The 26256-nt window shown below is 35.1% G+C and overlaps 1 protein-coding gene across 1 annotated transcript; it reads right to left on the bottom strand.

Moving 5' to 3' along the window:
- Positions 1-2089: 2089 nt before the first annotated feature.
- Positions 2090-10173, bottom strand: LOC128032558 (uncharacterized). The gene is made up of 8 exons (XM_052621170.1): positions 10086-10173; positions 6566-6597; positions 4008-4214; positions 3724-3768; positions 3468-3635; positions 3114-3356; positions 2715-2942; positions 2090-2500 (listed from the first exon to the last, which is right to left on the bottom strand). Exons 1-8 carry the CDS (start codon positions 10171-10173, stop codon positions 2090-2092), a joined length of 1422 nt encoding a protein of 473 aa, XP_052477130.1.
- Between the last annotated feature and the right edge of the window lie 16083 nt (positions 10174-26256).

Genomic DNA, 26256 nt, shown 5'->3' with positions numbered 1-26256 from the left:
ATCATGACTTCTTGTAACTTGAGTAGCAATGATGCATTGCTAGATGCCACTCATTGCTTGTAATGTTAGAAACGTTCTAGTATTACTACTAACATTACAAGAGCCTACAGGGTCACACCCTATAGTTGAAGCGAATAGAATCCAAATACATTTGTTATTGTAATTTAGCTATCACATGAATTAAATTAATTAAATAAATTAATTATGGAATTAATTTAATTTTATAGTTAAATATAAAACACATTATATGTACAAACTTGTTGGACACAAATAGAGAACATAGATAAAATTAATATATGAGTTCGATTCATATAAAATATTAATTATTTATATTTTACCGAAATTATTAATATGAATGGTTATAATAATTTTGGTCAAAATATAAAAGGACATGGAAATTGATATTCTTTTGGAAAAAAATATAATCTTTTTCCTAACTTTTCATTTGTTTCACTCATAATAAGGGAATAATCCCATTTTTATTTTTTGAGATATGATATCAGATTAAATAAAAGGAAATGAATCACTTAATGTGTTAGGGTTACCAAGAAAAAAATAAAGAGGTCTAGCAGCCGTTCTTAAAATCTCTCACTGAAAAAGTTGAAGAGAATTTTGTTGTTCGTTCTTTGAGTGGGTGGATTATGTAGAGGCCGAGACCTTGTTGTTGCGGCTTGGAATCGACATTTCCGAAAGGATCCATCAACAACATCATTTATCGCTTTTTAGTTTTTTAAAAGGTATATTTTCAACCCTTGTTTCAACTCGATTCGTTTTTCGTACATGGATCATTGGTTGACGATCACCAGAATAACTTTTCCGTTGCGCCACAGGGCTAACCAACATGCCAATAGGAACTCTATCATGCAACCCTGAAACATAACCTTCAGAATTTGAATTACCCTCGTGGACTGTCCATCAGCTTGCGGTTGGAATGTTGTTCTGAATTCCAACTGAGTACCCAAAGCCTCATGCAGTTTCTCCCAAAATTGATATGTGAAATGGGGGTCTCAATCTGAGATAATTAATATAGGAACCCCATGAAGTCTAACTATCTTAGAAATGTACAACTTAGCTAACTTTTGCAATAAGTAGTCAGTCCAAACTAGAAGAAAGTGAGGAGACTTGGTTAATCGATCCACGATAACCCATATAGAATCCTTTTTAGTGGGTGTTAAGGGCAACCCACTAACAAAGTCTGTGGTTACTCATTCCCATTTCCACTGTGGAATCTTAATGGGAAGAAAAACAGAAGAAAGTTGGTGCTCAGCCTTAACCTGCTAGCACGTTAAACATCAAGATACAAATTTAGTCACCTCTCCTTTCAAACTGGGCCACCAATACCACTTTCAAAGATCACGATACATCTTGTTCCCACCAAGATGCATAGCATAATGGTTACTATGTACTTCCCGTAGAATAGTATGCCTCAAATCAACATCATTTGGTACAGAAACCCGACCTTAGAAGCACAAAATACCCTCATTGTTAAACCTAAAATCTGAAGTCCTACCCTATTCGATTTGTTGAACTCGACTAACTAGAGACTCATTCAGAAGCTTCTTATCTTGGATCTCATCAACGCAAGTCAGTTTATCTTGCAACTCGACCAATAACCCACCATCCTCAAATAAACTTAGGAGAGCAAAATCGCCCTCAACTAGGACATCGACCTTCGACTATGAGCGTCAGCCACCACACTAGCCTTACCAGGATGGTAGTCTATAGTGCAATCGTATTCCTTAAGCAACTCAATCAATCTATGTTGCCTAAGATTCATCTCCTTCTAAGTGAGGAGATACTTCGAGTTTTTGTGATCAGTGTAGATAATACACCTCTCACCATACAGATAATGCCTCCAGATTTTTAGAATGAAGACAACCACAGCTAACTCAAGGTCATGTGTTGGATAGTTGCCTTCATGCGACTTGATCTGTCTAGAAGCGTAAGCCACCACTTTACCCTTTTGCATCAAAACAAAACCCAAATCATTGTGAGATGAATCACTATACACAATAAACTCTTTTCCAGATTCAGGTTGTATCGGAATGGGTGCCTGAGTCAAGACTGACTTAAGCTTCTCAAAGCTCAATTACTGATTATCAGTCCATACAAAATTCACATTCTTATGCAAAAATTTAGTTGAAGGAGCTGAAATTAGGGAAAACCTTTCCAGAAATATCTGATAATACCCCGTCAGTCTAAGAAAACTCTGAATCTTTGAGACACTCTTAATTTGTTTCCACTCAAGAATAGCCTCTATCTTTTTTGGGTCCACACGGATACCCTTGACAGAAACTACATGTCCTAGAAACATAACTTCTCTCAACCAGAATTCAAATTTGCTCAACTTAGCAAAGAGCTTCTTCTCTCGCGAAATATATAGAACCACTCTTAGATGCTCATCATGCTCAGCCTCGATCTTAAAGTATACTAGAATATTGTTGATAAACACTACTATGAAATGATCCAAATATGGCTGAAACACCTTATTCATGAGATCCTTGAATGCAAACAAAGCATTAGTCAGACCAACAGGCATAACTAGGAACTAGTAAAGACCATAACGAGTCCTAAAGGCGATCTTATACACATCAGAGTCTTTTACCTTCAATTGATGGTACCAAGATCGCAGATCAATCTTGGAGAACACAGATGGTCCTCGGTAGTGGATATTTATTCTTTACCACTAACTTGTTTAGTTGCTAATCATATACACACATCCTCATAGAACCATCTTTCTTCTTGACAAAGAGTATCGGTGCTCCCCACGGAGACACACTAGGTCTAATGAACCCTATATCAAGATGTTTCTGAAACTGCACTTTTAGTTCCTTCAACTCTTTTGGTACTATACGATAATGAGCAATGGACATCGGTGCTGTCCCTGGCAGAACCTCAATTCTGAATTCCACTTCCTTATCCAGCGGTAACCTTGGAAATTCCTAAAGAAAGGCATCTGGAAAGTCTTTAACCATGTGAATTCTCTCCACAGAAGAACCCAAAACACTTGTGTCGTGCATATAGGCCAAATACGCCTCACACCCTTTTTGGACCAATATCTTGGCTACCATAGCAAAAATCACATTAGAGATATAATCTTGACGCTTACCTACCATAACAACATCTTCACTATGCGCAGTTTTTAGAGTTACCCTCTTCGAAGCAGAATCCAAACTCACTTGAAGCTCCATAAGCCAGTCCATGCCCAAAATCAGATCAAATTCCCCAAGCGATAACTTTATCAGATCGGCTAAGAACAAAACCTCTTGAATCTCTAACAGACACCTCCTATAAATCTTACTGACTTGCACTGACTGACTCATTGGACTAATTATTGAAAACCTACTACAAGTATACTAAACATGAATCCTCAAATTACTAGAAATAGAGTTAACATTGTATAAATGTGTGGAACCAATATCTATTAATGCAAAGTATGAATGTGAATGAATAGTAAGCATACCTACTATCACGTCATCTGTATCTCTGTCCTCACGATGCCTCGCCCTATAAACCAAAGTAGGACATCTCGCCTCAGTCTGATTAGTAGCTTTGCCTGGTGCCTTCTGTCCACGGCCCAGATCATTACCACCCCTAACCTGACCACGACCCCTCAGAAGTTGCTGAACTACCGTCTAAGGCTGAATCAGACCTTGAACCAGAGCTTGCATCTACTCAATCCGATGTGGACAATGCTTAATGTAGTGTTTCATAGACACACACTGCAGAAATGCTCTTACCCTCCTCCAACACTCGCCCGGAAGGTGTCTACCATAATCAACAAAAAAAAAACCCCACCAGTATTAACTATTGCCTCAACCTGCTGAGGCCTATCAAACCTAGCCCGTTTCTTAAGCTACAGAGCTGAACTAGAATGACTTGAATCTCTCTTATCCTTATTCTGATTCTTTTCCTTCTCCTTCGTCACGCTTCACGCGCTTAATCACTTTAGTAATCTTAGCCTTCTCCATTAATGTTTCGAAGACCCGCTCTTACTTCAGACCTACCAAAACCTTCAAATCATATTGAAGCCTATCTTCAAAATGGACACTCTTATCGTATTCAGTCGCAACCAGACTCTGAGTGTACCGGCTCAGCCTAAAAAAGTTGGCCTCATACTCGGCCACAATCATCTTTCCATGGTTAAGCCCAATAAACTCTAGTCTATGAGCTTTAATGTACCTCGCCTCCACATATTTCTTTTGGAAGGCACTCTGGAAAATGCCCAGGTCACATGCTTAGCCTCTGTGCCTGGACCACTGACTGTCGCCACTAATAAGCCTTATCATGAAGCAGAGATACTACACCCTTTAGTTTCTACTCTGGGGTGCAGTCCAGATCATCCATAATTCCTTAAGTGGCCTATAACCAATACTCGACCAGATTTCGGGTAATCCTAGCGGCACCCCAAAATAACTCAGCCCTATTAGGCCGAATTCATTTAGTTATCGACCCTCAGCTCTCGAATCCAGATTGGGTCCTAGACCCTTTGTAAAACTCTCAACATAGCCTGAGACAATGATTCGTTCCCTACATTTTGAGTATCAGTCTTTGTTCTAGGCGTCTATACTTTCTCATGAGTCTCTAAATTGGGCATGTTGCCCAGAGAAGGCGGCTCAGCTCGAGCCCCTCAACGGCCTCTGCCACGCCCTCGAGTACTACGAACTCGCGCACCTCATGTACTTATTTTTAATTATCTATAGTTTCATAAATTTTATGGATTAGCTTAGGTTATTAAAAACCCTAAGTCTAGAGTTTTATCAAATTTATCTCAGTCTTTAGCTAAAACAAAGTAATCTTAACATTACAGTTTTACTAGTTTGTCTAGTATAAATAAAGTAGAAGTAACTTGCTGCATCGACACCGAAGTCTCAGATTCTCTTTTTACAGACTCAAACATAAAAATTAGTCAACATATGAATATATGTATATTTTTAAAATTGTTTTTCATGAGATTTTAATCCCACAAACCATAGTCTGAGTTTTAAACCTGACTTTGATACCACCAAATGTAACACCCCAAACCCGGCCTAAATGTTGAGTCTGAATATTGAGAAAGTACATAAACTTGTTTTAACTTCCAGATTTTGATCTAGAAAACTGTGTTCTTTCAAAACAATGTTAACTTTGACAAATCTCTTGCAATTTTTCAGGAAAATACATGTAGGTCTTATTTACTTAATAGAAAAAAAGCAGTTAATTTGTTACTTCGTTTCACTATGAAAGTTTCAGAGTTGTGAACTTGAAAAGCGCGATTTCAAAATGTGAAAACGAATATTTTGTAATTTATCAAAAACATAATCGAGTAGAAAACCCAATAAACACTGACAATAAAGTCCAAAATATTTAAACATCAAAAGTTAAATTTAAAAGCATAAACCATCTCAGTTTATTAACTGAGAATCCAATCTGAGCTCCCGCACGCCTCCAAGTCCTAATTTTGCTGATTACTTGAGAAGATAAAAAGAATATAGGGTGAGCTAGCAAAGCTCAGTGTGTAACTCAACCCTCATGCATATAATATATATCAGATAACCACACAGATTTGATAATTGAACAGACATAGATAGCATGGCAATTTCATGCTATGCAACATTTTAAGTAGATCAGATACAAATGGCATGGCAAAACATGCGATGCAACATATTTTAGATATCAGATGCAAAAATCCTACCACCATCTGCTACACACCATCTCTGTCCATCCCTTCACACTAATTAGGGAAAAAAATATCCATCGAACTCCACACACTAGATAAGTGAACATATATCACTGTATAGAAATGTGCAGTTAAGGCTGCCAGAAATAATGCAGTAATTCGCCCAAATGAGATAAGTGTGGTCAAGCCACTAGAACAGATATGTGGTTAAATCACTAGATAGGGCAGATTATCAAACTACCAGCACTTCCTCTATCACATAATTACCTTATCCAATGCACGTACTGAAACATAATACATACTGAGATGCACACAAATGAATCATGCTTTAACAGATCAGAAACATGATAACAGAATTCTCAGATTTAAAGTTCAGATGTGGAATTTATACTACTAACATGCTTACAGATGTTGCACATACACTATCAATACCCCATATTTCATATATCGGAATCATGTATAACACATAACATACTCTACAAAGTAACTAACCTCGATATGTACTTCAACTTGACCCTAAATAAATTTTCCTAAAAATGGGCCCAAACGCTTGTGTGGCTCACATGACATACCAAGCCTAGCTCGTGTGGCCCATACGGCCTAGCACAAGGCCAGGCACACGACTGTGTGGCGTCGATATTGAGTTTTTGGCTTTACACCATTCATTAATTTTTTAGGAATATCGTTACACACCTTATTGTTTCGCGATGCCTACACAACAACAAGAATTCCAAAACCTAAAAACAACATCAAAATAAGTCGTTCAACACAAACAATTAAACATGAATCAGAAATCGACCCTTACTCAATTAGAGTGTTCAGCTACAAGTGTTAGGGCATATGGTCTAAATAAATGAAATCAGTCCCTTATTCTAAAGTAGAGAGTCGTCGACAATGTTAACTTACCGAAAGAGAGTTTTGAGCCACTTGTGCTTCAACTAACGAAACACAAATAAGAATTAGACAAATAGAAATCAACCACAACCTCTGACAGACACCACATTGAACATGCTCAACTACATGAATAGATTGCACTTACCCTAGGTTTATTGCTACTGCAACGGAGAATCCTGAAACACACAAGACAAATCCTCTAACACCCCTAACCTATATCTGTCACCAGAATAGGGTTACAGAACATTACCAGAAGTTTACATTACAAAACATTCAAAATTCAAAAGATTCAAAACATATCATAAATCATAGAAATATTGCTACAACTCATACATATTGTCCCTTAAACTAGCCCTCGAGGTCATAAAAACACCTTAGAAATGGATCGGGACTGAATCAGAAACATATAAAATTTTTGGGAAAAAAGTTGAAAAATTTAATACTGCAGGGGTCACACGGCTGAGACACACACCCGTGTCTCAAGTGATGTGGGCATTCGAAGTAGGGACACACGGTCGTGTCCTAGCCTGTTTAACTCTCTGACTTGGTCATACGGCCAAGCCACACGTCCGTGTGCCAGCCCATGTACCCTTTGAAATGGCCTCACATGCCTGTGTGCTAGGCCGTGTAACTGCTTGACTTACAACCCTTTGTAAGTTATAAGGGACACACGGTCGTGTCACATGGCCGTGTGGCACACAGAGCTAAGACACACGCCCGTGTCTTAGGTCGCGTGGACAAGAAATAGGCCATTTTCAAACCATTTCTTTGACCAAAATTGTGCACACTCATGCAACTCAAATGGACCAAAATCAAGCCTCCAAAATGCACCTAAAATGTGCATAATCAAGCTAAAACAATATGATACCAATTCATACAACCAATATGCCCTAAAGCACCTCAATTTACATGACATTAAACATATCCAAGTACAAGCATAATCTAGTCATTATCAACTTAATATTTACAACCTAAATTCCATACCATTTCATTCTATATTTTCCATATTTAAACATACCAAAAAGGCTATTCATAACATGTATTCAATTGACCATTTCGACACACACCAACCAAGTATCAAAGTGCCAAAATGTTAACAATCATAAAACCATTTATACTTGCCAACATAACAACAAAACCTTTCACCAAGGATACAATATTTACAAACCAAATCTTTTGGCCATTTCATCCAAAAACTAAATACCTATACATGCCATTAAAACCAAGACTTAAAAACATCAAAATATACCGATATAGCTGATGCATAGTGTGATAGTTCTTCGATGACTTTCCAATCTGAACGAGCTTCCAATTAACTACAAAACATAGAAAATGAACACAAGGTAAGCATGTTATACTTAGTAACTTCGTAATAAATAATCTATGCTTGTCAATGCATTGCATAATCTTAAAATACATGTATCAATCCAACATAAGAATAAATGATTCATAAGCTTAAATCATATGAATTCATACTTTTCATTGTCACGAAAACACATATTTCCTACCTTCCATAGTAATAAGGTAAATTGCATCAAAAACTCTTACAGAAGCACACAGAAAGAAAAATCACGATGGTTGTTACCACCCATTTTCATAGTTCGGTAGTCGAAGTTATCCCTTTTCATATTTTGATGGTAGTCACCATCCCTTTTCATTGTTGATGGTAGTCACCATCCCTATTCATAATTCAATAGCCAAAGCCATCCATTTTCATAATTTGATGGTCGTCACCATCCCTTTTCACTATCATAATTTGATAGCCGAAGTTATCCCTTTACATAATTCGATTGCTGAAGCCATCCCTTTTCATAATTTGATGGTCGTCGATACGCCGTTGGATTTTCCATCGAGACACAATTTGATATTATAAATAATAGCATTTATAACATAATTTAGAATGTTATTTAAACGTACGAACTTACCTCGATGATAAAACGTAGAAATAGTCGGTTAATCCGAAGCTTTCTCTTTGCCTCGATCTAAAGTCATACGAGGTCTATCTTGATCTAAATGAATAGATTCAATCAATATAATAACCCTTATATTCAATTTCGATTGTTAGATTTTCAAAAAAATCGGAACCCAATACGCTAGGGCTCAATTTCCTTGAGAAATCCTAAATACGAGTATTACCTCTATTTTGAAGCGTTTTATTTTAAAATTAAATAAGAGATAAGGTAATATTATGTTGAATATGTGAATGAATTCCCTTAAACAAATATCAATAATAAATACAACAATTTCATAGAAATAATATGAATAAACAAATAAATAAACAAAATAATGACGTGCAAAATATTAAATAAATAGGCAAGATAATAATAAAAATATGCAAACATAAATTAATAAGCGAATAAAAAATATACCCGTACACATAAAAAAATACATAAGTTTTAAACAATTAATATAATATTAAAATTAATTAAATAAATTAAACATGTGTATATAAAATATAAGTATCTAAATTTTAGTATAAAAAACATAAATAAATGCTTAAATATACATATAAAAATAATAATAATTGCATATGAGAATTATAAAATAAAACTTAAAAGAATACAATTGCATTATCAAAATATTGATTTTAAAGAAAATATGAAAATGGACTAAATTGGATCGCAAGAAAGATCCCGGTAAATTCAAATAAATAAAGTCGGAGGACTTAATTGAACTCTCAATTAAATAGAGGGTTTGGAAGGGCAATTTTCCTTCTCCTCTAAACGACGCCGCTCAAATTAGACCAAATTGAAAAAAAATAAATAAAAGGGTAAATTAAAAAAAACATAATTACAAAAACATTAAAAGGCGGAGGGGCTAAATAAAATAAATAAAATTCGCAGTGGTATCACCTTCTCCCTCTTTTTTAAAATCGTAAATAAGTAAAAAATAATCAAAAGAAAAAAAATAGTAAGCCACCTTTAAAAAACTGCCAATCGTTCTCTTTTTTCCTCTATTTTTTTTACAATGAAAGGAGAGGCCTCTATTTATAGTTGAGCCTCCCCAAATCCAACGGTACATATCAATTACATCAACGGCTGAGATTAAAGGGTATTTACAAATTAAATCTCTAATATTAAAAAATCATATCTTCTAAGATTGCATATTATATCTAAGATTGCATATCATATCTAAGATTGCATATCATATCTATGATTATATATTATATCTAACATTGCATATCATATCTAAGATTGCATATCCCTGAAGATTATGTTTCCATAAGCTTGTAGATGGACCTTCAACCTTTTCAAGTAATGGGCAATTCTGATCGGGCCAAATGATATTACTTTGGGTTTTTTTTTCTTGTGAGCCCGGACTAAAATTGAGTATTACAGCTGCCCCTCTTTGCTCGTTGTCGTGTAACAGGAACGGAGCAAAAACTTTAGAAATGGCCAATTTTTGCCCAGTCACGCTGGATCCTAGTGCTCTTCTTCTTCAAGCGGCCACATTCCATCCTACTGCATCTTCAAATGTATAAGAATTGGTGCTTCAATCTACTCCACTGCAATATCAAGGAGATAGGACTTACAATCTTCACCTATTCCACTCTTGACCGTGGAGATATGATTATCGGCTTCAATGTACTCACAGTAACCACGTGGAGGTAAAATCGCCATCTTCAATCTGCTCCACTCATCGCTTAGGAGATAAGATCTGAAATCTTCAATCTATTCCATCGTTGTCCGGGAAGTAGAATTACGGCTTCAATGTACTCCACTATAACCACGGGAGGTAAAATCCGCCATCTTCGATCTGCTCCACTATCGCTTAGGAGATAAGATCTGAAATCTTCAATCTATTCCACTTGTTGTCCGGGGAAGTAGAATTATCGGCTCCAATGTACTCCACTGTAACCACGGGAGGTAAAATCCGCCATCTTCGATCTGCTCCCCTCATCTTAGGGAGATAAGACACGAAATCTACAATCTATTCCATCGTTGTCCGGGAAGTAGAATTATTGACTTCAATGTACTCCACTTGTAACCACGGGAGGTAAAATCCATAATCTTCGATCTGCTCCACTCGCTTAGGAGATAAGATCTGAAATCTTCAATCTATTCCACTGTTGTCCCGGGAAGTAGAATTATCGGCTTCAATGTACTCCACCGTAACCACGGGAGGTAAAATCGCCATCTTCGATCTGCTCCCCTTGCTTAGGAGATAAGACCGAAATCTTCAATCTATTCCATTGTTGTCCGTGGAAGTAGAATTACGGCTTCAATGTACTCTACTATAACCACAGGGAGGTAAAATCCGCCATCTTCGATCTGCTCCACTCTCGCTTAGGAGATAAGACACAAATCTTCAATCTATTCCATCGTTGTCCGGGAAGTAGAATTACTGGCTTCAATGTACTCCACTATAACCACAGGGAGGTAAAATCCGCCATCTTCGATCTGTTCCACTATTGCTTAGGGAGATAAGATCTGAAATCTTCAATCTATTCCACTGTTGTCCTGGGAAGTAGAATTACTGGCTTCAATGTACTCCACTATAACCAGAGGGAGGTAAAATCTGCCATCTTCGATCTGCTCCACTACTGCTTAGGGAGATAAGATCTGAAATCTTCAATCTATTCCACTGTTGTCCAGGGAAGTAGAATTACTGGCTTCAATGTACTCCACTGTAATCACAGGGAGGTAAAATCCGCCATCTTCGATCTACTTCGCTGTCAATGCAGGAAGGCAAGATCTGCTAATGTTACAAAAATTATATCTTCTAAGATTGCATATCATATCTAATATTATATATCATATCTAAGATTGCATATCATATCTAATATTATATATTATATCTAAGATTGCATATCATATCTAAGATTGCATATCATATCTAAGATTATATATTATATCTAAGATTGCATATCATATCTAAGATTGCATATCCCTGAAGATTATGTTTCCATAAGCTTGTAGATGGACCTTCAACCTTTTTAAGTAATGGGCAATTCCGATTGGGCCAAATGATATTACTTTCGGTTTTTTTTGTGAGCCCGGGCTAAAATTGGGTATTACAGTGAGTTTTTTAGCAAAAAAGGGGTTGGTTTAGGAGGTTAAATAACCAACAAGGTGGCTGGAAAAAAATTGTAACCTCTCTAACCCAGCCTAGACGTTATGGCTAGATTGAGAAGGCTACATTAGCCACCGAAATGGCTAAGGTAACTTATGTTACTTTTGAAAACCTTTATTAAACTCATTTTAGAGAAAAATAGTAGTTGTACTTTGAGTTAGTTTAAAAGCATTCATTTATTAGGTCATCTGTACTTAAGATTCATTTATCATTGACAATGTTGTTTTATAAAAATTGTTTGTTCTTCGCTTTACTTTGTAAAAACTTGAGGTTAACCAATGCAGCGAAAAGACCATTATTCATGTCATTTTGGAAATTTAGTTGCCTTATTGATTTGTTTTTCAAAAATGGTTTTTCTGCAATGGAATGGAAATTATGGAACAATGTCAAATTTTTCTTAAGCCAAATATCATGCATTTTTCGATTATTAAGCTTGACTAATCTATGCATGCACGAAATCCCCAAATGAAAAGTTACCATGTCACAGACCAGAAATAATTAAAAATTACAAACCAAAACCAATAGAGACTTATTAATAATACTTATTAAAAATAGTCTAAGGTCCAAGGTGATTCTCCATATGCCAGGTTCGGTCTTAGTTTCGAGGTTTAGCTAAAAGGTTAAACACTATGGGGGAGTGAGCTTATGAAAGCTTAGTGTGAGTCGAACTATTATTTAAACAAACATAAATATCAAATACGGTGAAAGATATTAGCATTAATAGAAAAACACAGAACCATCATTGGAATTTCATATCATTACATAGCCATTATCAAATTGATGTCAAACAGTGTTTGAGCATGGGTTGATACAAATGATGCAATGCAAAATTTCCTACAAAACCATCCGCTATACACCTTCCCCAGAACTCGTCTTCCAAAATCCAACGAATGTGAGCAAAGCTCGATGTGGTAAAGACACTGAATGAACGTAATTACAGAAAACCTGACATTTAACAAATAAATGCGATAAAATCACCAAATCTCCTCAAATTTCTAGTGCACTGCACTGACTACAAATAAATAAGGACTTAATATACTGTCGAATCTCCACAGAACTCCTTCGTCATCCACAATAATAATCCTACCCCAATGCCCATGCAAGATGTCATACAATCTCACACATAGTCATGGATTTATTACTTTCACATTTCTTTAGCATGATCAACACGCCCTCATATTAACAAATACTTTCAATAATAGGATCATTTATCCAAATTTCAATTTACCAGTAAGATGGTGTCGTTCAACATATCACAATCCAATATAAATTTTCAATACTTTTCCGAGTGCATGTATAACAGTCTTTCACATATTTCATAACAAATCATTTATAAAAATATATCATGAATAAACCTCATTCTCAATTAGAAATATGCTACACACACAACCAACATTCATAATATCAACTAATCATTAACAATAATTTCAATTAGACAATCATTCAGTCATTCTCAATCAGACAATTTTGACCACTTACAATTTAATTATTTTTCCATTTAGCCAAGCCCAACCAACAAGCTTAGTCATCAATTATATCATTTAAAAATAATAGTAAAACATTCAAGTTAACGAGTTAGAACCCACGCCTTAATTTTTGCACTATTGTAACACACTTTATTAAATCGAGACGAAATTAAAATAAATATTTTATTAAATTAATACCCCTTTTAATAAGCCCTAAAACACCCTCTTATGGGTTTAAATCAAACAGCATATTCAGATCCAAATTAACTAGGTTTCTTACACTATTTTGATGCAAAAGTATGCGCGAACGTCAAATGGATTCACTGTCAACTTGGGGAGTTTACGTTGGCACCTAACACCATTAAATACTAAAAACCAGTAGCTATATAATCATAAATTTCTTTAATACAATCAATTATCAATTTCCCCAACAATTAAGTCGAAACTATACAATAGCTAACAAACTACCACACTTATACTTCCTGAATTGCCAGATCTGAATCGTTGAATGGTCAATATTGAATTTCCCTAAGGCACAAATGACTAAAGGCTGATTAGAAAGGGTTATTGGGAAAATAATATTTCTGGAAAGAGATTATAACAAATTAAAGAAACAACAACCGTCTTTCTAGCCTTTAGGCGCACACACCACCACCAACGGTGGTGAATTTGGGGTTGATTGAAAACCACATTGAAAATCGCTTGAAAGGCTGGAAAAATACTCACTAAATCTTTAAAAATCACAAAAATTATAGATCTTGAATATTGGGTATTTTATTGAAAGATCCATCAAGAAAAATGAAAGAAAATGGCACCTACTCAAGCAATAAGATAGGGGCAGCAATGGAGTTCTTTTGGGGCATCATTGGAGGCCGATCTTGATTTAAAAATATCATATTTAAGGCTAGAAATTTTATGATACAATGAAATCAAGAAGATGAAAAGAATGGTGTAAGAACCTGTTGCAAAAAAAAGATAAATTGATGGTGAATCATGGTGGTTTGGGCGGCGGCACCCAATGGAAGAAATAAAGAAAATTGAAGAGAAAAGAGGAGAGGAAGAGGTTGAACGACTAGGGTAAGTAAAATTGACTTAAATGCTGAAAAATAAAAGAGAAAGTTGTATTTATAACTAGGGTTCAAGGCTTGGGCGACACAATATAAGGAGAAAGAGAAAATTTAGCAAAAATTACACTATTTTGCAAGGGAAGGGAATTGAACTTGAGACCTTAATCTAATTTCTATGCTTCCTTAATTTTTCTTTAACCACTAGGCTGTTTTCTCATTCTTGAAATAATTTTGCAATATTTATTTTAAAAAAAAGGCGTGTCACATATTAGGGTTTGATGCAAAATAATAAAAATGGTGCGAGAGAAGGGATTTGAACTTGGGTTTCAAGGAACGTTTCACTAAAACTTAACCAAGAGACCAATACCTCATTTATTTCTTAAAAACACATAGATAATCTAAAAAAATTAGGGTATGACCACTCTCTCTCGGTTCATAAACCCGATTCTACTAACCCCTAGTTTTTGGGATGTGACAATTTTCTCGTCCTTAAAGAAATTTCGTCCTCAAAACTTTTGTTAGTCATAAAATCCTATACTCCTCTCTTTAGATTGAGTCTTCACGCTTTTCCTGTGCAACTTTGATTTCCAATACAATTCCATACATTCTTTTCTTAAATCCTAATAGATATCTCTTAAAGATCTAATTGCAAAAATTTTACTATCAGATTCCTCACCCCAATTCCAATTATAATAGAACTCCACTAACACTGAACAGACAAGTGAAGCCAGAATTAATCAATGCAAAGTAAAATTTAAGAAATGTTCCTACATTGACGTCATGTCTTGGTCATTGTGATGTCCAATTGCATAAAATAGTTCTATTTGTTTAACCTGAATTCTGATCGAACCTCTCGGAGGAAATTGATTAACCCTCTAATTATATACCTTGACCTGCCCCTGAGTCTGTGTCGGAGCTTGCATTTAATTTACTTGGTGAGGACAATCCTTAACCATGTGTTCCATCCAACCACAACCCAGACAGGCACTCAACCTTTTCCAACATTCACCTAGATGGCACTTATCACTCTATCTACAAATGAAAATACTAGTTGATCCAACAGTTCCTTCAGTAATAACTATTACAACATTCTATTGAGGTCTGACCTTTCTGGCCCACTTTAAAGGTCACAGATTTGGATCAATGTAACCAGACTCTCTCTTATTTTGAATTTTATTCTTTTCCTCTCCCTTGCTCTCTAAGCATTTTACTCTCTTTCTCTATCTTATCCTCGCAACCATAATCTCAAAAACCTTTCCTAAGACTCCCAACATCGCTTGGAACATTGCATCATCCCCAACCTCTTAGTTTCTACCTTCAGAAGTAGGCACAATCACGGTGTCATTTTCCTCAAGCTTAGGCACAATTCCCTGAGAAACAAATGACTCAACCTGAGCAGCTCGGTGCTGAACCCCTATAACACCCTTAACCCGTATCCGTCACTAGAATAGGGTTACAGGAATGCTACAGCAAGTGAACCAAAATGAACAGGTAAAATCATAATCATTTCAATATAATTCCTCAAATAAAAGAAAGTAATTGAAATACAGTAGTAACATACATTTTTCTATGTTTAAATCGAGCTTTAGGTAGTATAGAAACAATCTTAAAACCCTTAGGGACTAAGTTGAAACAAATTAGAAAGTTTAGGGAAAATTAAAAATTTTCAAAGTAGGGGTCAACGCCCGTGTATCCGGGCCATGTGACAGACCCCAAACTGTGTGGCTCTAGATATAGTTGTGTGGTCATTCCCTATGTTCATGTATCATCTCACACGCCCGTGTATATGGGCAGTGTAACTGACTAACTTGGGTCACATGGTCGTGTCACGGGTCGTGTGTCAGCCCATATGAGTACTGCACTTAAAATTATAATTTAACATGCTCGTGTAATGAGACCATGTACGGCACACGATCGTGTGGCAGCCTGTGTCCCAGGTCGTGTGCATGAAAATGAACCTTAAACATAAAGTTTACCAATTCAAGCTTTCTTGGACACCAAGCAACACATTAACTAGTTATTATAACTATTCAAATTAGCATTAAACCTACTCAAATCATGCGAAATCAATCATTTTAACTGCCTAACAAATGTGCCCTAATTGGTACCATAATTATACATACATGTACAATGAAATAAATCATCAACCATTCAAACATACAATCATGTCAGTTTAAGCTAATTACCTAACCTTGTACTAGCCAAATTGAGAACAACATGCACCATAAGTTGTTCTTAAATAGATTACCCAAAAACATAACCACAACTTCTCAAATTGCACTTACATTTATCACCATACCTAGTAACCATGTAATTATCATCACATTACAATAAACATCAATCAAAGATTAACTAGGTACATACTTCACATATTTACATATCAAATGAGGTCATTAACATAAAACCTATTACATGCCATATAATCCCAAATAAACATTGGAAATCTATCGAAATCGGATGGATAGTGTGACTTGAGTGCTAATTTGGTCTTCTATCCCATGAAAAGATATCTACAAGAAAATGCAAATCACACAAGTAAGCTTATTGAAGCTTATTAAGTTTGATGGACAAAAACAATGAATCTTACCAAAATAAACATAGCAATTTAATCAAATAGAATTCCACAACTAATGTTTCCTGTCATCTACAATTTCAAACTAGTGAATTACATAGCTGAATTAAATTCTAAAATATCAATTTTTGGAAAGCATACAAGCCCACAACGAAATCAATTCAAGATATCAAGTAAAAAACATGTCGTTCAAAGTCTTTAAATAAGTAATCAATCTAATAATTACGACCTGGTGAACGACTGACAGATATAAGTACACAAGTAGTCCAACCAAAACACACCAAGCACTCATAAGAGCTAATCCAACCAATAACACATCCCGACACTAAGTGCCTAGCCCGCAGGCCAACATCCCTCTAAAACACACCTCGACAGTAAGTGCCAGCTCGAAGGCTTTACATCCACCTCCGATAACACTTTAAAATCAGGGAGTAATACGCAATGGTTGACAACAAATGCTGAACCTTGGTATAATTGGGAAATATGTATAAATCACACTACATAAATCTCCTCTCCAACCCTATATAACACTCTATCATTTAGTTGTACTCGATCATACGTTCATCCGGCCCAAACATCGTAATTTAATAAAAATTCTTGAACAATTTTACATTATGAAAATAACGTTTAACATCCACATTTCAATATCATATCATTATATAATTCATACAGATGTTAAATTACAAGCTGAACAAACTTACTAGGACTGAATTGTAGTAGTTGTAGAAGTTTAGGGGCTATTCTATAATTTTCCCTTTTCCACGTAAATCAACAGGGTCTTGATCTTAAAATGTAAAATTTCATTTTTTAGCTCATTTTTTAAATGCTAATTGATTCTTAAAATTCTACCCTTTATTTTTTCAAAAATTACACAATTGCCCTTAACTTTTATAATTTATACAATTTAGTCCCTAACCCATAAATCAACAAATTGAGCATTCTTTAAAATTAAAGTTTTACTCAATTACTCAAGGCCTCTAAAAACCCTAATTATACCTCTTATTAACCATCAAACCATAAAATTTTGACATTTTAACAATTTAATCCTATAATAAAAACTAATAAAATTACTTCATAAAACAACCAAATACCACAATCAAAGCTTCAAACAAATAATTATGATAAAAAATAACCAAGATTCATCAATGGAAACTTCTAAAATTTTTAACAGATTAAAAAATGAAGGTACGGGATAGCTGGACCTAGTTGTATCGATCTAAAAAATAGAAAAATTACAAGAAATAGGTGAGAATTGAGATCACATGCACCCAGCAAATGAAAACCAAATCGAGGAGCTTTCCTTCAATGGTGTTTCGATAATGGGTTGATGAAATGGAGAAGAAAGTGTTTATTTTTTCAAATTAATTTGCTTTGATTTTGTAAAATTTAAAAAATTGCAATAAATTATAAGCTAAACTTAATTATTTTTGTTTCTATTACCGTCCACTACTCTTAGCAAGGTATAATTGCTTCATGTATCCTCTGTCATTTAATAATTAAGCTATTTGATCATCTAAATGCAATAATTAACAAGTTTTGCACCTTTTACAATTTAGTTCTTTTTCTTTATTTAGTTATCTAAACGTTAAAATTTCTTAATCAAATTTTTTTACGACTCTAATGACTCTATAAATATTCTATAAATAATATTTATAGGCCGACACGATAAAAATTTTTGTTTCAAAACCATTGTTTCATCACAACTAAAAAACGAGTTGTTACAGTCCTACGGTTCCTCATCATGTATCCTATGATCTTATGTTTGATCTACAATTTTAGAAAAATAGTTACTAGCTACCTTAAGTCAGTTCTCATTTTCCTATATTACAGTTTCAATGATATTTTGGTTCTATGTCTACAGTAATAAAGCTCTAGTGTTTACCTATAATTTAACAATAGCTTTTCTATGGCAACCAACATCTAAGTTTGGGACCTATTTTTCTTTGTAGAATATCATTTTCAAGATTCCCTATGGCTTGTTTTTCCCAAAATACCACATTTGTTTTCAATGAATGCATGTAGTCCCATTAAAACATCAGGCTGAGTTTATGAACTTGTGTCACATCCCAAAATAGGACCTAGAAGTTTTGAGGGTAATGTGGGGATTTTAGCTCTAGTGTTGATACGAGCCAAGGAGGTGACACTCAAGGGGTTGTTTTTCCTAGTGGTCCAATCACTCGAAGAAAGGCACGACAATTAAAATCAAAGATGAATGCTTTTGTCCAAGACTTTGTTGCTACAAATTTAGTTCATCATGTTCGTGACGTTGACAAATACGGGAATGCAATTCACTGGACCAATCTTGGAATAGTGAAAGCCCATAAATTGGTGGATTAATCTTTTTTGGGGTAAGTTAGGTACTAAACTACTTTACTCTACTACATGCCATCCTCAAACTGATGGTCAAACCGAGGTGGTAAATCGAGTTTTGGGATCTTTGCTTAGAGCCAAAATAGGTAAGAATGTTAAATCTTGGGAAGAATGGATACCCTATGTTGAGTTTGCTTATAATCGTTCTGTTCATCCTTCCACAGGTTTTACTCCTTTTGAGATTGTATATGGCTTTAATCCACTTACTGTTTTAGATTTGCTTCCTTTACCTTTGAATGAGATTGCTACTTTAGATGGTGAAAGGAAAGCTGATTTAGTGAAAGAAATCCATGAGAAGGCTCGTAAAGCCATTGAGAAAAAGAATGAGTCCAATGCACATCGAGCTAATAAAGGGCGAAAGTAAGTCTTGTTTGAACCTGGAGATTGGGTATGAGTGCATATGAGGAAGGAACGATTTTCTTCTAAGAGAAACAATAAACTTGATGCATGAGGAGATGGACCATTCCAAGTACTCGAGAAAATAAATGACAATGCTTATCGCATTGATCTTCCTGGTGAGTATGGTGTTAGTACTACTTTCAATGTTTCTGATCTTTCTCCTTTTGAATTTGATGTAGGTTCAGATTCGAGGATGAATCTTCTTGAAGAGGGGGAGAATGATACGAGCCAAGGAGGTGACACTCAAGGGGTTGTTTTTCCTAGTGGTCCAATCACTCGAAGCAAGGCACGACAATTAAAATCAAAGATGAATGCTTTTGTCCAAGACTTTGTTGCTACAAATTTATTTCATCATGTTCATGACGTTGACAAATACGGGAATGCAATTCACTGGACCAATCTTGGAATAGTGAAAGCCCATAAATTGGTGGACTAATCTTTTATGTATATTATTATTATTTACTTAATTCTCATTGGTTGGGACACATCGCTTATGAGTTTTAAGTAATTTTATTGGTTAGGTTATTATTTATTTATTTTCTTAGATAATTTTAAAGAGTTTTATTAGGGTTCAATTACTCTTGTATTTTGCCTATAAATAGGCTTGCTTTCTACACATTGAGGAGGGTCGAATAAAAAGAGAGTATTTGTTTTCTTCCAAATTTGTGTGAGGCAAATTTTTGAGAGTAGAGTGATTCTTCTCTTGCTATTTAGTTTGGAGTTTGTTACTTTCGAGGGTATTTCAGAGTTACAAATATTCAAATTTCTTTCCCGTTCATCGATGTTTCTAGAGGTTCATCTTCTAGGGGTTTCGTAGGGAGCCGCTCAATCATTGGTGTTTTTGGTTACAAGTTAACCAAGGGTTCCATAGGGAAAATCTATCCTTTTTTTTCTTTTTTTATTCTTATTTAACTAATTTTATTTATTCTCGCTTTATTTCTAACTTGTGTTTCTCTTGTGTCAAGATCCGGGTTTCCGCATCAAGTGTGCTCGGGAATTTTGTAACTTGGTAAACCGAAAATGTTTTTGACTATGACTTTTAGAAAATCAAATCAGTTTTTGAATATAATACTGAAAATACTTTCAATTTTCAAATAGGGATTGATTTGTAAAATGGGCAAAATTCTATGTGTCTATGAAACAGTTAAAACCAAATTTTAAAAATCAACCTATTTTACCTTCTCATACAAAAAACTCACGTAAACCCCTTCCCCTTTTATTGTTGTTATTGTCCCTTGCTCTCCCAAGCTTCCCCTATTTGATTTTGTTTTACAAATCTTAATTCTTTTGATTTCTATCATTCCCCAAGCCATAAATCTTCATAATATTTCCAGAAAAACATCCCAAAACACCATAGATTTCTCCATTGTTGAATTTTTGGGTTTTTTGGGTTTTTGATCAAACGATCGATTTTTGTCTTAGGGTCACGATTTGATTCCGAACTAGTTTTAAATGTTATTTGATCTTTTAAACTAATTTTTAGCTGTTAAATCACTTGTTTTAAATAAAACCCAAAAATTTGGTCGTTAATGGTGGATTTTAGGATTTTGGGTAAAAATGTGATTTCAAAGTGTTTTTCAATTAGTTTTGATGTAACTAGAAGGTTTCTAAACTTACTTTGAATTTTTTTCAATGATATCTAAAGACTTAATGAATTTTGTGAAAATTTCCATAAACATGTTGAAAATTGTGATACCTTAAATTGAGTAGTTTTGTATAGTTTAAAGGTTGAGAATCTGTCATAGGTGAATAATTAGACTAACAGAATCAATTTGAGGCAAAAAAGGTTAAGTATAAACTAAGATATTTGGAATTTAAGTTTGCTATGTCAAAGGTTTCGGTTACTTGAGAACTTAGCTTAGACTTATATTTTTGAGTGCTTAAGGTGAGTTCTTAGCTGATTATTGATTTTATTGTTGTTTGATTTATTATGTTGAAGCTTCAAATTCGTTAGGACCTTTAACTAGTTAGGAAAGGCTACTTTGAGCTTTCGGCGTCTCGACGAAAGAATAATTGGTGAGTGTTTAGAATCGCTGCTTTTGGACACGATTTATTTCATTAATTGCGAATTTAGAAGTAGCCTAAACCCCTACTCTAAATTCTAAGTGTAAGCTTTCTCATACATATGTTTAAATTGTGAAATATGTGCTTATGTGATGTGGAAATGAGAACTAAGATGTGATACTATTACATGTGTTATATGCTTGTGATGTTTATTGTGAAAGTGGAAATGTGAACATGTTATGTATGTCAAATAAAAGAAATTATGTTGTGCCTATAATGTGAATTTGTAGTGAAAAAGTGCAGAAGACGGTAAGTAATATGTGTGTTTAATAATTGGATATTTTGGCATTGTGATCTTTGAGACTATTGGATATATAGTTGGCATGCCATAGGATTGTGAGTACTCACCCATATATGTTGTGTTTTGGGGGCGTTAAGGCCTGGGATAGATTGGAGAGATAAGGTAATGTGAGCTAAGCTTCATTCATCGAGACATGTTTGGTGTGTTGGAGACTGCTAGCTAGATGCTACACTTTTTGGGCTATGTTCGACTCTATAGGTCATTTGGTGTGTTGGAGATCCGTGTATACGATGAGTGGTGATAGAACCCACTTTTATGTGTCATAGCTCAAGTGTCAAATTATCTATAAATATATTTATGAATATTGTGATATATGCTTAAATGATATGTGGTTATTATGTAAAGAAATCAATAGATAATGCATGAATAAGTAACATAACACTATGGTTGAAATGTCGTAATTGTGCTACATGGTTGATTCGATAAAGCATGATGTCATGTTTGTGTGGTAGTTATTCTGATCATTCACTGTGATTGTAAGGCTCACCCACTCCTTTTTAAACTGTTGTAGCTTAGTTGTGTTCCGGTGTGAGCGGTGTGGTTTCAAGAAAGTGATCCAAGCAAAACTTAGCATTAATTCGTAGGTGTTATTTATTCGTTTATGTTTTGGGGAAATAAAGGCAACGCGGTAGAATTGTTGAATAAATATTGCCGTTACATTTTGAATGTTTTCATAGCTTATTTGTTCTTAGTATTTAAGGGTTTCAATCATGATATGTTGATTATTGCTTGAACTTCTTTTCAATATTTGAAATTGTTATTATAGTTATTTTGACGTTTATTTGACATGGTAAAAGTTGCATGTTGGATGGGATTAAGTTAGGTTGATCTAATTGCTTTGTTATGTTGTATTTTTCTTGTTTGTAGTAGAGGTATTGGTATTCATGTTTTAAAAATGATACCTCCATCATATTTTGATGTGTAGGAAGTTAGTATTGTAATTTGGTCTCGATACCATATCACGAGTATCGATACTCGAGGTAAAATAATCGATACTTTTTGAAATGTATTGATATTTTCTTGTGGTTTGATTTTAGGCGAGAAACAAAATACTGATTTGGTACCGATTTTTCAAGCAGTATCAATACCATGTAAGAAAATTATCGATACCTCAGTTTTAGTATCGATACCTACGTGATTGTTTTTGAAATTTTGCTAAGTGGTTCTAATGCATGTTTAATTCTTGTTATGAGTTCGCTTGATGAATGTTTATCATGTTTTAATGATGATTGGAATATGTATGACTATAATTGCTACAAAAGGGTAAGATGGATGATGTTTGTTTAAAAATGAAACCATTTGAATTTACATAATGTGTAACGGTGGTGTGGCATCCTGTTACTTGGGATCGGCGACTAGGCTGGCTTTGGGGTGTTACATTCGGTGGTATCAAAGCCTAGGTTCACTAACACTCAAACTTAGGTGATTGTTGATGTGTTGATTGGGGTTTCGCAACTCATGAATCCAGAAACCCAAGTGTTTTAATTATTTTGACTGCTTGAAATTGTTGAAAATATCTCTGATTAACTTGTATTTGGGGTAGGAACAGGAACACATTGCCTTAATCCTAAACTTTTCTTGTAGGAAAGTTTTCTTGCAGGAATGTAACTTGGATCATTTCCCTGCCACTCACACGTTTGTTTGTTTTTATGTATTAGGTTATATTCAATATGCCTCCTAGGCGTATTAATGTGAAAGCTAGTGCTCAAGAGGATGGTACATCCTCTACACCTCCTATGCCGCCATGTAGAGTGAACTTACCTGATGAGGATGTTAGACCTCTGATGAAAGTGATGATTGGAGCATTTCAGCAGATTATTGGTGCTAACCCTACTCCTGTACCTGCCAATCCTACGCCTGTTAATCGATGGTTGCCGCTTGAACATCTGCAAGCGTTAGGTTGTAAAGAGTTTTCTGGTGTGAAAGGACTGATCGAACTGTAGTTGGGTACTGGTTGGAAGGACTTGAAAGGATCCTTGAGTAAAGTCCTATTCTAAAGAGGGTAAGTTGGGTTGCACTCTTTTCCTACTCGACGGTGAAGCTCATCGTTGGTGGGATATGATTAAGAGAGGTACTACTGCTGATCGTTTGACTTAGGTTTATTTTATTTTATTGAGGTTTTTAACAGGAAGTTCATGGGCGAGCAATACATGGAGGCTCGTAAATGTGAATCATAGATTGGGTTCAAGGTGATTTGTTAATGGTTGACTATGAGGTAGAGTTTTTGCAACTTATTAAATATGCTTTTGAGATGGTTCTTTCTGAGAGGGACTGTTGTAAGAGGTTCTAATTTGGGCTTAATTGTGATATTCGTGTTTACTTGAAGGCTCAAAACATGGAGATGTTTGATGAGTTAGTTGAGAGAGCTAAAGCAGTTGACCAGACTTTGGCTGAGCCACCTTGCTATATGGTTACTGATTCTAGTAAGAGGAATTCTGGTAGTGCATCTGGTCGACCGCCTAAGAGAGGGCGTGATAATCATAGTTCTGGTACGGCTACGAGACGTGGGTCTCGACCAAGTCACTTTATGCAATAAAGTAATATTGTGGTTAGTACTGGTGGTTCGACTAGTGGTACTGGATGTCCGCTTTGTGTACATTGTGAGCGTAGGCATCTTAGTGAGTGTCGTAAGATGACAAGTGATTGTTTTAAGTGCGGTTTGAAGGAACATTTTCTAAAGGATTGCCCAAATAGAGTAGAGGTTTCACAGACTCAGAGTTCGGTAGCTTCTTCTGTGCCTGCTAGAGGCTATGCTCGCGATAGAGGTAATAAGAGACCGGTTGGGCAATGGATTGTTGCTAATGCTGTTGCTACACAGGTTGAGTCTGGGGTCCAACTCGAGTTTATGCTGTTAGGGAGCTAGAGGATTAGGATTCGACTGATGTTATCACAAGTACTTTCACTTTACAGTCTACTCTGTTACTTTCTTTGGTTGATTCTGGTTCTACGTATTCTTGTATCTTGAGTGAATTTGCTTGTAAGTTAGGATTCCTATTGAGACTATTAATTTGGGTATGACTGTTATTAGTTCTTTTGGTGATAGTGTTATATTGAATACAGTTTATCATAGATGCCCACTTATGATGCAATGGCATGTTTTCTCTATTGATATTATGGAATTTCTGTTCTATGGTTTTGATGTGATACTTGGTATGGACTGGTTGACTGAGCATAAGGCTAAGGTAAATTTTGAGATGAAATGAATTAGTTTAAGGAATGGTGATGGGTTGGAAATTGTCGTTGTTGGTGAAAGACCAGGATGTATGTCTAATGTGGTTTCGGCTAAGAAGGTTGAGAAGTTGATAGGAAAAGGTTGTCATGCTTACTTAGCTTATGTGATGAATTTGGTTAGTAAGGGGTTGAGTGTTCAAGATATTTGCACTTTAAGGATTTTCTTGATGTGTTTCCTGAAGAGTTCCCTAGTTTGCCACTGGAATGTGAAGATGAGTTTGATACTGATACCACTAAATGTAACCTCCTTAACCCATCCTAGACATTATGGCTAGATTTAGAAGGCTACTTTAGCCACCGAAAGGGCTAAGCTAACTTACGTTACTTTTGAAGACCTTAAATAAACTCATTTTAGAGAAAAACCGTAGTTAAAAACATTCATTTATTAGGTCATCTGTACTTAAGATTCAATTTATTATTGATAGTGTTGTTTTAGAAAAATCATTTGTTCTTCACTTTACTTTGTAAAAACTTGATGTTAACCAATGCAGCAGAAAAACCATTATTCATGTCATTCTAGAAAACTAGTTGCCTTATCGATTTATATTTTAAAAAAGGTTTCTTTGCAATGCGGTAGAAATTAGGAAATAATGTCAAATTTTACTTAAGCCAGATATCATGCATTTTTCGGTTATTAAGCTTGAGTAATCCATGCATGCAAGAAATCCCCAAATGTAAAGTTACCAAGCCGCAGGCCAGAAATAATTAAAAATTACAAACCAAAACCAATATAGACTTATTAATAATACTTATTAAAAATAGTTTAAGGTCCAAGGTGATTCTCCATATGTCGGGTTCGGTCCTAGTTTCGAGAGTTACCTAAAAAGTTAAACACTATGGAGGAGAGAGCGTATAAAAGCTCAGTATGAGTTGAACTGTTATTTAAATAAACATAAATATCAAATACGGTGATACATATTAGCATTAATAGAAGAACAAAAAACCATCATTGAAATTTCATATCATTACATAGCCATTATCAAATCGATGTCAAATGGTGTTTGAGCCTGGGGTGATACAATGCAAAAGTTCCTACCCAAACCATCAGCTACACACCACGAGTTCCCTAGAACCTGTCTGTGAAACACCAACGAATGCGAGCAAAGCTCGATGTGGTAAAACCATCAAATGAACACAATTACAAAAAAAGCCATTTAACG

This window comes from Gossypium raimondii, chromosome 9 (assembly GCF_025698545.1).
Source record: "Gossypium raimondii isolate GPD5lz chromosome 9, ASM2569854v1, whole genome shotgun sequence".
NCBI lineage: Eukaryota > Viridiplantae > Streptophyta > Magnoliopsida > Malvales > Malvaceae > Gossypium > Gossypium raimondii.
Note: the sequence above shows the minus strand (reverse complement) of the source record. Positions and strands in the feature narration are given on the sequence as shown.

Coding starts and splice junctions, on each gene's coding strand:
- LOC128032558 (XM_052621170.1), bottom strand. CDS start 10,173: ATGGCGATTTTACCTCCACGTGGTTACTGTGAGTACATTGAAGCCGAT. Junction 3,357..3,467: donor GAGATACAGATGACGTGATA/GTAGGTATGCTT, acceptor ATTCATGTTTAG/TATACTTGTAGTAGGTTTTC. Junction 2,943..3,113: donor ATAGTGAAGATGTTGTTATG/GTAGGTAAGCGT, acceptor GCCTTTCTTTAG/GAATTTCCAAGGTTACCGCT.